This window comes from Magnolia sinica, chromosome 3, assembly GCF_029962835.1.
Source record: "Magnolia sinica isolate HGM2019 chromosome 3, MsV1, whole genome shotgun sequence".
Taxonomy (NCBI): domain Eukaryota; kingdom Viridiplantae; phylum Streptophyta; class Magnoliopsida; order Magnoliales; family Magnoliaceae; genus Magnolia; species Magnolia sinica.
This window is the reverse complement of record NC_080575.1, coordinates 118,226,182-118,239,288: the sequence shown is the minus strand read 5'-3', so window position 1 is coordinate 118,239,288 and position 13,107 is coordinate 118,226,182. Positions and strand designations below refer to the sequence as shown.

General features: G+C 40.1%; 1 protein-coding gene across 6 annotated transcripts in view; it reads left to right on the top strand.

Annotated features, from left to right (window-relative positions):
* The first annotated feature begins 603 nt into the window (after window positions 1-603).
* LOC131240933 (probable leucine-rich repeat receptor-like serine/threonine-protein kinase At3g14840) overlaps window positions 604-13,107 on the top strand; it is a 29,805-nt gene continuing 17,301 nt past the window's right edge. Inside the window, exons 1-6 of one of the 6 annotated variants that reach the window (XM_058239483.1) lie at window positions 604-878; window positions 8,937-9,108; window positions 10,038-10,109; window positions 10,212-10,280; window positions 10,350-10,421; window positions 10,528-10,599. In XM_058239483.1, coding sequence (XP_058095466.1) covers window positions 731-878; window positions 8,937-9,108; window positions 10,038-10,109; window positions 10,212-10,280; window positions 10,350-10,421; window positions 10,528-10,599 — 605 coding nt within the window. In that variant the 5' untranslated portion in view covers window positions 604-730. The remainder of the gene's footprint in view (window positions 879-8,936; window positions 9,109-10,037; window positions 10,110-10,211; window positions 10,281-10,349; window positions 10,422-10,527; window positions 10,600-13,107) is intronic. The other 5 variants (XM_058239482.1, XM_058239480.1, XM_058239478.1 and 2 more) reach the window with 5 other exon arrangements.

Sequence of the window (13,107 nt, the reverse complement as noted above, 5' to 3'; positions counted from 1 at the left end):
AGTCTGGCTAAATAATGATAAGTTACATTACCTGTTGGCCGACATCCACGTACGTTTGGAAAACTCTTTAAGATTAGTTGCGGCCCCGGCCTTACCAAATTCGGTTCAGCCCTTACACTGAGGCCCACCTTGATGTACGTATTCTATATATATGCCGTCCATCCATTTCTTCAGATTATTTCATGGAACGATTCTAAAAATAAAGCAGATTCAATTCAAAGGTGGACCATATATACCATATGAAATAGTGGTGATTGTCCATTAATGGGCCACACAAGCTTTGGATCAAGCTGAAATTTATTATTATTATTTTTTCCCTTCGCACATGTTTGTGTGACCTTATCTAGAGAGTGGATGGAAAATAAACATTACAATGGGCCTTAGGAAGTTTTTTTTTTCTTTTATTAATCATCACCGTTGTTTCATATGATACAGTACACTTGCGTTTCGGATCTGATTCATTTTTGTGCTCATGCCCTCAAATAGTCCGCACCATTGGTGAGGTCCGGGGCCGCACATAATCCGCTCCCCAGCAGGCAATGGTGTTGGATTGAATCCTACATTCGGTTAGACGGACTGAAACGGCCAATCAGAGAGACTGAAAAGCATAGAGTAAAATGCGACGGCGACTTGTCCAATTCGCAAATGCAAAATAAAAAGGGCAGCGGGTAATCTCCAAACATTGAAACTCCGCTACTGGAAACTCTAAATCTTTTCTCGAATTCTTGAGATGTTTTCTGATAGGATGATCTGCGGTTCTCGATCACACCTTTTCAACTCCAACATCTATTTCTCGTCGTTCATACTTTTCTTGATTCTTGCATTGAGTTTCTTAGCAAAGGTCCCATCTGCAGTAGCTCAGTTGGACCCTGCCGAAGGTAAAATTGTTCTTGAAATTGCTTAAAAGAGATTTGATATCTTCCGATTGATACATGGACCCTTTTTTTTTTTAATTTTTTCTTTTTGAGTTTTATTATATAATAATACACCTTGCAGTTTCTTTACGTGGCCTTTCATGTTAGAGGTAGACAGTATCACTTTCTTATTTCTTCCCTCCTTTCTCAGACAGCGGGTGCTCAATGGATGTTTATCTATGTTAAACTAGAACTAATTAATCCTAACCGCATCATCAATGATTTTTATTTTTTATTTTTAATTACTTATGGATGGTTGGAGAAGGTGTCCAACAAAAGGTTAGCACTGAATGAACAAAACTCCAATTCATATGTAGTAAGGTTCATTTAACCAGAATGTGTTCTGATGTGTGGCCTATCATTAGAGTGATGTGATGTGAATGCCTTTTCTTTAATACTTCTGGTTTTAGTAGTTTCTGTGGCCATCAATCGGGTTTTCGGTTCTGGATCAATCGACGTGAGCTACTTGCTCCACCATTTTCAAGGATTGACGGTCTATAGAGTTTTTTTTTTTTTTTTTTGTTAAAAAAAAAAACCCCTTCCAAAATGGTTTTTGTACAATTAACCCTACTGCTGAACTCCAGTTCTGATAAGCTGATAGGGAAATCCCATGTTACACTTGTCAGGTAGCCTGCATGAATGCTAGTTTTCCTACACACAGGTATTATTAGGAAGATGGAAGGTTCCGATCGTCTAATCATCTATATATGTGGGGCCTAATGTGATAATTTAGACTCCTAAAAAATTATGGCTTTTTACGCGGAAAATGAGTAAAAATAACTGGGGGAAGGGGAGGGTGTTTCTGTAATTTCAACCAAAAAATAAGTGGTGGCTTCTCTGATAAGAGTGTTACGTCAACAGCTTTGTTGGGGGTAATATACATTGGAGGAAGCATGATCCGGTGCTCGCCTTTCGGTATCTTGTAGTGAACCTCACCTTGATCGATCGATCTGCACCGTTGGTTAAGTGGGGGCCTCGTTAGGTCGATTAATCATTTCAATTGAAATGGATTTATGGGAAGAATGAACCCATTTGCAGGATCCTGACCGAAGGTTAGGATTGTCGGGTCGAATGGATGTTCGGCCATGGGAGCCACTATGAGTCTGACGGTCTGGATATATCAGGATTCCAGTCCACTTTACCGAGAACGGATTGGCTACTCCCCCGGCCACCAGCCCGGTGGCTGGTGGTCGGTGCTCTATGGCCCCACCATGATGTACGTGTTTCATCTATGCCCTCCATCCATTTTTACAGATCAGTATATGCCTTGATGACAAAAATGACAGGGATATAAATCTCATGTGGACCACAACACAGGAAAACAATAGTGATTGGATATCCACCATTAAAATCCTCATAAGACCTACTGTACTGTTTATTTGACATCTAATCTGTTGATTAAGTCATACATACCTAGAAGGGAAAAAAACAAATATCAGCTTAATCCAAAACTTTTATGGCCCCAAAAGATTTTAATGGTCTACGTTCAATCAACACTTTTTCCTGTAATGTGGTCCACTTGAGAACTGTGTGTATATCATTTTTTGGTCTCAAACCATAAAATGATCTAGAAAAATAGATGAACAGAATGGATGAAACACATACATCATAGTGAGGCCCACGGAGCACCAACCATCAGCCAATGGCTGGTGGCAGGGGAGTAGCCCATCCGTTTCCCACTTTACCCTAGGACGAGTCAGTATAATCATGATTTTCTTTTTTTTTTTCTTTTTTTTTTTTGTGAATAAATGCCGGGCCATAAGATTTTGTTGTTGTTTTTTAACCTGAAATCTTGACACGGATTGCGAGGTGAACCCAGTTCCACGTAGCCACTTGTTACGTGGTGCAGGGACTCTGCTGGACCACGGTGACGTATACGTTTTTTATATTTCTTTCCTCCGTACTCATGTTAGGGCACGGTGGGCATTAAGTTGTATTAAATGAGATTGTATTATTAATTTCGCTTTGAAATTCGAAATGACACGTTCTGAGAGGGGCGTGGATTAGATGCTGACAAGGCCAGTAGCCAAATTGCAACTGAAGTGACGTCGTCAAGCTCTGTGGAGTGGACTCACCACAGAAAACCGTGGGATCAGTCACGCCCACTGTTGCAACATTTACAGGGCCACCATGATGTATTTTTCAGATTCAAACTATTCATGAGTTAACATAAAGATAAATAAAGTAAAAATAAAAATATAAGCTTGGTCGGAAACTTTTGTGGCCCTACGAAGTTTCGAACGGTGGATGTCACTATCCCTACTGTTTTCTATGCTGGGGTTCACTTGAACTTTAGACCTATCTCATTATTTTTCTCATACCATAAAACTCTCTCCAGACAGATGAACCGTATGGATACAACACAAGCATCATGGTGGAGTCCACAAAGCTTGGCGACATCACTTCAGTAGCTATCTGGATACTGACTTATGTCACACCCACCGTTGCAACAAGCCAAAGTTAATAAATGCATTGTCAGTATCTAATCCACGCCCGTTCTAGAGAGTGTGAGATGGGATTAAAATTAACTTTGGCTTTGAAAAATGAGCTTATACTCCCGGGTGTAAGATGAGATTACTAATATGATAGATGATGAATTTTTACTTCATGTATGTTCAATTTAAATGCAATTTGAAAGTAAATCTAAACGTAATATTAAAAAGCATAGGATAAACTCATTCAAAGGATAATAGCTTACACATGCATTTATTATAACTTTTACAATTCCATCCAGCTTAATCCCACTTAATGTAACCGGGCAAACAAGCCCTTAAAGTTTCAGTTCAAAAGTAAAGCATATCTAATGCTCAACTGGACCACAGTACGCGAGCAGATGGGATAACGACGTTCACCATTGAAACCTTCTTTGAGCTTGATCCAAAACGTGTTCTCGATTGCAGGCCTTCAATCCCACCGTTTCATCCGGTATGTTCTACTCGAGCTTTGGATATTCTTTAAATTTGAGATAATGTGGTAAAATGAGCTGGAAAAACGGATAAACAGGCATTAATAAAATACATACATCACAGTGGGCCCGTAGTCCTTACACCACTGAGTTGGGTGGCGTTGGGTTCACCACGCAATCGGCGTCTCTAATTTCTGATTTTTTCCATGGTACGACGAAAAGATGGGTGAACTTGACCAGTAGTGTTAATCTATAGGGGGTGGGGCTTCCGCGGATCCACGGAGGTGTGAGGATCCCTAACTGTAGGACTCATATGTAGATTAAATCCTTTCTGTCCATCCCTTTTTACAGTTCATTTTAGTATATCATAAAATATGAAGAAGATGAGAATCTCAAGTGGACCACAACACATGAAACAATGGTGATTTTTTATTGAAAGCTTCGAGTGGGCCACATACTTTTTGGAACAAGCTGATGCTTGTTTGGTCCCTTTATGCAGATCTTTGTAACATTATCAGCAGGTTGGATGGAAAATAAAATTTTCAATGGCCCTAAAATGGTTTTAATGGTAAATATTCAATTACCACCGTTTCCTATAATATGCTCCACTTAATAGTTGGATCTTCTTCATATTCAGAATCATTATCTAAAATGATCTTTCAAGCTAGATGAATTGTGTGGATGTAAGAAATATGCATCGACGTGTGCCTTAGAGTCAGGGATACACTGACCTTGGTGGATGTGAGGACATACCAAAGCCGCACCCTAATATATGAGGGACCGGAGGATGCCCATCATAGCTCAAACGAAACACACTTCTATGGGCAGGATCATTTTGGAAGACCGATGCATTTAGGGTCTGTTTGGACACCAACAAATAAATTACTTCAAAAAAAAAAAAAAAAAAAACCTTATAGCAGTAGGTAAATAATTTATTTCATATAATTAAGTTTAATTTAAAATTAATTATAAGTAACCTTTTTACTTAAAATTATTTAATTACTTTATTTATTTTTATTTTTTTTTGACCTTTTTACTTTTCATAAGTTATTGGAGAGAGGGATCACAAGAGACGTCGGAGAGGAAAAGTTAAACATACTTATATGCTTAATAAGTAGAAACTAAGATAATCTACTTCGGTTATAAATTGTTGGGCCGGCCAGTTGAGCTTGGGTTGATATACTATGTCGAAGGGAAGGACCGGGCTCTTAATTCCTGGTCTCCTCTTGGGCTTCGTTTAAGAGTCCGGCATGGGCTATATAACATTAAACATAAGTTGCTGCCCGGGTACGGGAGGACTTGGTCCTATTTACATTGGTCCCTCGTGGCCTTAGGCTAAGCTTTGAATCTAAGTTTTACTTTGCAGGCCTAGCTTTGTCAGGTCTGGTCTAGTTCAAACCCTGCCTTAGGTAGTTTTGCTCCAAAATAGGGCAACTTTGACGGAGAAATTAAATGACACGTGGCCTGAACCTTTGGAGTTCGGACGGTGCAGACGGGTTCTCGGTTCTGATAAGTGGGGGCTATTTGTTGTGGTCACCCATGCCATCTCTCTGCCGGACGCGAGCAGCGAATCTCTAATTAAGTGAGGTTACCATGTTCTTTAGGCCCACCACGATGTGTGCTGTATCCACATTATCCATCCATTTGGAGAGATCATTTAAGGTCATGGGACAAAGAATGAGGTAGATCCAAATTTCAAGTTGACGCAGGAGAGGACGTGAGGTTGAGTACCGTCTTCCTCGAGAGGATAACTATTTCGAATCCACAGAACTTCTCTGGACTCTTCACAGAGACTTCTTGAATCCACGAGGAAAGAAAGTAGAAAATAAAAATAAATTCTAATAAATTCGAAATTGATTAATGAATCAATAAAAATGAGTTCACAACCCTTTAAATAGGGGAACCAAGCAATGGAAAAGAAATTAGAATCAAACTATAACTAAAACTCGTAGAATTCGCAACTTACTATAAATAGTAAACTTACTATTTATAGACGGTCGTGATGTCTACTAGTGCACAAGGTTTTCAGACAAAAATAGTAAGTGTCCTATTTGGCTTCACCAAACCGTTCTCCTAATTATTCTAAGCTCTTTTCACGTTGGGTGCAACTCCTAAAGCCCGACGGATGAAGAGTTATAATTAAACTAAAACTTACTATTTATAGTAAAAACGAAATTAAAACAGGAAAACAACCATCAATCTAGGTTTTTTTGCAATTCCGGATTGCGCAGCCCAGCATAGAGGAGTTGGTTGGCTAAAGTAGGTCGTTCTACCCCAAAATCATTTATTTTACGTCAGATAAGTCATCCCAGATTGCGATATACGCTCGATCTAAGGTCCGACGGTCTAGATCACTTTTATCGTCGACCGGGCCTTTTCTGATCCATCTTGGCCATGAAATTGTCCGCAACCCGCTCTACATCACAAGTGGACCCACCATAGAAAATAGTGTTGACAGTGATGTCCACCGTTGAAACCTTCCTAGGGCCCACCATAATGTTTATTTGAGATCCAACCTGTCTATAAGTTAACACAGACATGGAGTAAGAGAACAAAAATATAAGCTTGATTGAAAAAATTTGTGGCCTAAAGAAATTTTTAATGGCAAGTGTTTGTCTCCGCTGTTTTCTGCGGTGGGGTCCACTTGAGCTTTCAATCTGCCTCACTCTTTGTCTCATGCCCTAAAATGATCTCTCCAAATGGATGGACGGTGAGGATACAACACATACATCATAATGGGGCCCACAAAATGTGGTGAGGTCACTTCAGTAGCCAGCAGCGAGACTCGCTACCGTCCCATTCTCTTTCTTTTCCTCTTTTTTTTTTTTTTTTTTCCCTTAAATCATTCACCGAAATTGTTCTTCGGAGCCAATATTTGTATCATTTTCAGTTGAATCTATACTATTAGTGTATTAGTCTAAGCGTAGACACAAAGAGAAAGGTCTATATTATCCAACGTAGGATTAATTCATCTATGGTGGGTCTCGTCAACCGAATGGTCTGGATTACAATGTTACGGTCTCACTTACTCTTGTCAGAATTGAAAACCAGTGTATAGTGTATACTCGGCAAAGATAGCAGCGACGTATCATACAGTTCCGGAATCGGATATCTTCTATTCATATCAGGTCCGTATTTAGGGGTGCAGAGCCCCTTTACTCAAGTTCCAATATGGCTGGTCTGGAACATCTGAACCGTGCATAAGGTGGACTGTGCAGATGATTAATCCAGTGCACTAACTGTACGGACCCCACCGCCCCATCATTGAATATTTCATTGTCATTTTCTTTTTTCTTTTTCTTTTTTTACATCCGCTGCTAATTTCGTACGGTAACACACCCGATTTCAGCTGCCTGAGCGCTACGTTAGGTAACCCATGGGGTGATTCTGCCTCAGGCATGGCTTGGATGTTCCGCACACATGCTGTGTTAGCGTGATTTTCTAGCAGGGTATGGCAGGTCGTAGTAATGCAACGATCCCCCATAAGTTTGAGAAATATACATAAGACAATTGGACAGTCTAAATCATTGTTTGCACTGTTGATGAGTCATATAATCCTAACCATTTGAATAGCATGGATGAAATACATGTTAGGCAGTTGCAACATGGAAACCTCCCTCTAATTATTACGGAAACAGAGAGATCTAATCACCCATGTAATTTTGCAGTTAAGATGGTTCTGAATTACCATCAATAGCTTGAATTATATAAGAGCGGGCTGGATGAATTAATTGGATATGAAATTCAATTTCTCCCTTGACCTAGAAATACCCAAAGTTGAAAATTGATCTAGATAGCATGTTATAAAAAATATATAATAAATGGTTGAGACATAATGTATAGTATCATAGGCTGATAAGAGCTCCACACCAAGTGTTACAACTCACATTAGTTCTATACATAACGTGTGAAGTGATTTTAAGATAGTAAACTCGTGATTCCGAATAGTCTTATGCCTATTGGGGATCGTGACCCACGAGTGTGTGCACCAAGATTAAATTTACACAACCACGATCTCCGATATAAGAGAACAATAAATTGACATTAACATCCCATAACAACAATTAAAATTACCATAATAAAATAAACTTAAATAAAATAAATTCTTCATAATCCTTCTACGAAAGAGCAACCGTAAAATTATACTAATCTTTTTAGGACAAAGTGCCCATAAAATAAACAATCACACTTGTCCATATAAAGAATCATCAAGGCAGTGCACTAATCAAGACAATTTTAAGATGATCACATGGCAGCCAAGACCGTGCACTGACTGAGACAATCTTAAGAGCTCAAACAATGCACATCAAAGATATCCCTTGACAGTGCACTACTAATGAGAAATCTCATTAGAGATTAAGAGAGTTATGCCATCTTATCTAATTTCACCTTATCTCAATCTCATCAACAGCTAAATTTAATTTTGAATTTATTTCTACATTTAAAAGTTAGAATTTAAATTTCAAATTTAACTATATGAAAAAATACAGTGAAAATTTGTGTGGACCCACCCACTAATGGTTACTAATAAGTAGCCTCATGGGCTATGTCCAACAGAAAAAGCATAATATGAAAAGTATACCAAGTGCCTGAAATTGTTTTAGGTGATCCACACTCAAATTTTTTTTTGTTAGCTTGTAAGTACACAACACTGTCAGTTCACACTTCACTGTTAGCCACCCCCACTAGGGAATCGATACCATGACCTCAGCGATGAAAGGAGGTATCTTTCACTCAATCTGCCACTTGAGCTATGGATCAGGGTGTGTGATCCACACTTGATTATGTAGAAGGCTATACTGTGAAAGGATAAAAGCCCTAAGTTTACATGGGATGGACAATCCCATCTGTTGAATGGCATTTGAGTTTTATACATTCAGTTGGTGCAAGTCCTTGGAACATATTACGATCATCCAACTTGCAAGCTGTTCAGGTTGGTCTTTGGGCAGCATGGCCCACCAGATGAAAGGTCCATATCTTCCACACTTCCAAATGATTATTATAATAAAGGAATTGGTGTACGTTGGGTGTTCTATCCAGATGATTATTAATGCTTAATCGAAATGGCCTGTAGCCTCGTTTAATCGCTCTTTTGTGTCATTTTTTAATGCAATTAGTGGAAATACTTGGACAAATCGCAAATACCTTGGGCAAACACTATCGGGAAGACAATATCTACCCTTGCAGCCAAATATCAGGGTGGACACCTAACGCGACGTTAAAACTTGAGAATAACGTCACCTGCGACTGCTCATTCGCCAACAACACCACCTGTCATGTAGTAAGCATGTATGTCTTCGTACAGCTTCTTTCCTACTTTGTTCAAATGCCTGCGTGTGCACGTTCTGTACTGGGAGTTGGTGTGCACATATCTCCCACTTCAATTAGGGGCATAGTGGGCCGGCTTTTGTCTGGGCCTGGCCCGTATATTATTTCTAGGCCCATGACTAACATTGGACTAGCACAGCAAGCCCGGGACCAACCCGACCTGAAAATTAATAAGATTCCTCCTTCCCAATACAATGCTCCTTGCTAATGCGTTGATGATGTGGGCGACAACACAGAGAAATAGACAGCTGCGAGGAACAGCATCAATAGTCAAAATTGAAGATGAATGAATAAATCTGGTTCGGGCTTGTTAGGCGGGGCAGGTCAACCGGCCCATTGCCGCACCTAATTTTAAGATGGGCTTTTTAAAATTCACAATCTGAAATTGCCCACTAGGTTCCCAACCATCTTTAAACGGTTGGGAAATATGACTGTGCGCACTGCTTTTATTTTGCATCAGCCCCAATCCACGATATCAGCTGTAGATGGACCACAACCCTGACATCCTCAATGGAAGATCCCAGCCACCAATTCTTAACTTCTCTTAACTTGACCATCTAAATGAGGTCGGAAATGGAAAGCTAGGATTTTCTTAACACTGAAGCTTTTAGAGAATGGTCATCCATGGCCGGGCCCAAGAGACCACTGGTCTGGATCACTGAACTGTTCGAGACCCTGATTCCAAAGGCGGTTCTAACTTTTTCCATTGTGGGCTGGGTCGGCCCTAAAACCCAGTCCAGACTCCAGAGCTTAAATGGTTGAGGCTTGGGCGGACCGAGGCCTAGCCCAGGTCCGTCCCACTACAGCCCTACCGTGGTGATTGGATTGTATGGGGTCCGTTAAAATGACAAGTGTATTCTTGTCATTACATATTCTAACTTGCATTGCAGAGTTCTGAAAGCTCAGGATCTTCAAGGTGTGCTTCCACCAGAACTCACCAAGCTTCCTCACCTCAAAGAAATGTAACCTCTCTCTCTCTCTCTCTCTCTCTCTCTCTCTCTCTCTCACAGCATCAATTCCTTAAACTACGCCTCAAGTGTAACCTATCCTCCTCTCTGCCACAGCGATCTCTCACATAACTTCCTCAGCGGAACAATTCCTCCAGGATGGGGTTCCATGTCATTGGAGATCATGTAAGCACTGACATTAACAAATCAAAGCATGGTTTGTCTAGAATTAACAAGGGAGGTATATCATTGCAGCGCTCTTCTTGGAAACCGCCTATCAGGGCCAATCCCAACGGGGCTTGGAAAAAGCGTCACTCTCAAGCAACTGTAAGCTTCGAATTTCCTTTGGAAGAAGATTCTAATTCCACTTATCAGTACTTATCATTACTTATTTGGTAATTTTAGCGGAATTAAATGAAATTGGATCTTTCAGGGTACTTGAAGCCAACCACTTTAAGGGCACTCTTCCTGAAGAGATTGGGAACATAGTCACCCTAGAACGATTGTAAGACCTTCCTCTCATCTTTTAACTCGTTTTACGCTTCTGGGTGTTTCTATAATCAACATGTTTCTTTTTAATTTTTATGTACTTCAATCATTCAGTGATTGATTTATAATAATAATAATAATAATGATGATGATGATGATGATCGCATGATCCTAGTTGTCCGAGCAAAAGCAGGACCCATGTGATGGATGATCTAGATAAGTGGTCGGACTTTCCAGTATAATTAATATAGCTCATCCATGACACTAGCCATTGATTGAATGGTTAGGACCATCCCACCAAATTGATTTCTTGAGAGGGATGGGCAATCAAGGTGGGTTGCTTGTAGGAGTGCACACGGGTCGGTTCGGTCCGGTTCTGGGGTGAAACCGGAACCGAACCGTTCCTAACGGTTCTACAAATTTTGGAACCGGAACCGGACCGTTAGCACCTTAGAACCGAACCGGAACCGGACCGTGAAAAACGGTTCAGTTCCTGATCGGTTCCACAGTTCTGGGCTTTTAAAAATCCAGCCCAGTTAGTTGATTTGGAAAGAAAAAAAAAAAGATGAAGAAAGAGAAGAAAAAGAATAGAAGAAGAAAAGAATAGAGATTGTGATGTACCTTTCCCTTCATTCTCCGGCAAACACTCCATCACTTCACGACTCGTAGATCTTCATCCTCCGAAACAGAGACCCCATCTAGGCTAAAATCCCTATACCCTATATCTGTCCGGACCTGAACCATCCGTCCATCAGAGGAGATCTTTAATGCCGAACGGGGCTTGTCTTTCCAATCAGGGTAGTCACGGATCCGGCCAATGACTTCGATAGGGTGATCTGTCGATGGGTTTTCTTTAACAGCGGATGTCGGGTTTGGGGATGGGTGGGTGCTTTTAATGCCAGTGAGATGAGGGCGTTTTGGTTGTGGTTCCATGGCCTGGAATTGGTTTTGCTGGAGTAGTAGGGGCCTGGATAGAAATGGAGATTTTCTTGGATTCTTTGGAGAAATGAAGGTGGGAAGATGGATCTAAAGGCTGTAGTTTTAGGGTTTTGGAGATGGATTCTGAAATAAGCTGGTTTTGAGATGATGAGTAGAGCGTGGGATGCTGAAATGAAGAAGAGTGAGAATTAAGAGAGGGAGAGAGAGAGAGAGAGAGAGAGAGAGAGAGAGAGAGAGAGAGAGGGTAAAGGGCAGGGAGTGCGGCACAAGAGAGGGCAGGGCGTTAAAGTGCTTAGGCAACTTAGGGTTTTTTTTTTTTTTTTTTGGGTTTTAAATACTTCGGATCGACGGTTCGGATCGACAGTTCCTGTCACGGATCGGTTCTACGGTTCGGATATATGGTTCGGATCAACGGTTCGGTTCGGTTCTAAAGGACCCTAAACCGGAACTGATCCGTAATCAACGGTTTAGAAAATTTGGGAACTGCAACCGGACCGTTAGCACCCTGGAACCGGACCAAACTGGACTGATCCAACGGTTCCGGTCCGGTTACACAGTTCCAACGGTTAAATGTGCACCCCTAGTTGCATGTGATGGCTTAAAAATCAATAATCAGATAATTTCTACACGTGATGGTTTAAAATTCAATAATCAGATAATTTCTACTGGTATAATCAATATGGATCGTCCATTTCTCTAACCAATGAATGGACAATTATACTATCCAATCTAAGTGTTTTTTAGAGGATGGGTAATAAAAGGTGGGACCCCCTTGATGGATCATCAATGATTGGACTGTTTGTAATCTAATCAATACGTATCATCCATTTCCTTAGCCATTAACTGGGCAGTTAGGATTATTTGATCAAAGTGATTTTTTTAGAGAGAGATGCAACAAAATGCGGGAACCATATGATTGATGATCTAGATCAATGATTATACCGTTTTTAGTACAATCAATATGGATCATCCATTTTCCTAGGCACTGAATGAACAATTAAATCGTCCCCATTACACTAATTTTTGAGAGGGATGGTTGATCAAAAGGGAGACAATGTGATGGATGATCTAGATCAATAACCAGTCCATTTTTACTATAATAAATATTTATCACCCACTTCCATAGCCATCAACTAGACGATTAAGATCATCCAACTAAAGTAGCCTTTTGAGAGGGATGTTGATGTAGCAGACCTATTCCCTGCCTATATGAATTAAAAAAAGCCCAAATGAAAATAAACGTAATCCATCATATGTGGGCTTAGTCTTACATAATACATGATGTAACTAGGCTCCAGGTGTGTCCGGATCAAAGAAATTCATTTCAGATTGAAAATAATAATAATAATAATAATTTGTCGTTCAAAAGCGCAAACGATAAATCACAATAACTTCTGATTTGGAAAGAGTTATGAGATGCACGGCCTATAAATTTCAATTTACATTTCATTTTGGGGGTTTAAGTCAGATATAACTTTTTATTCTTAGAGTTTTAGTATTTTGTGTTTTCTTAAGGTTTATTTTTTATCATGCTAGGAATCATTCCGGGTGGTTAGATTAAGATTTTCTATTTTTAGAAGGTTTT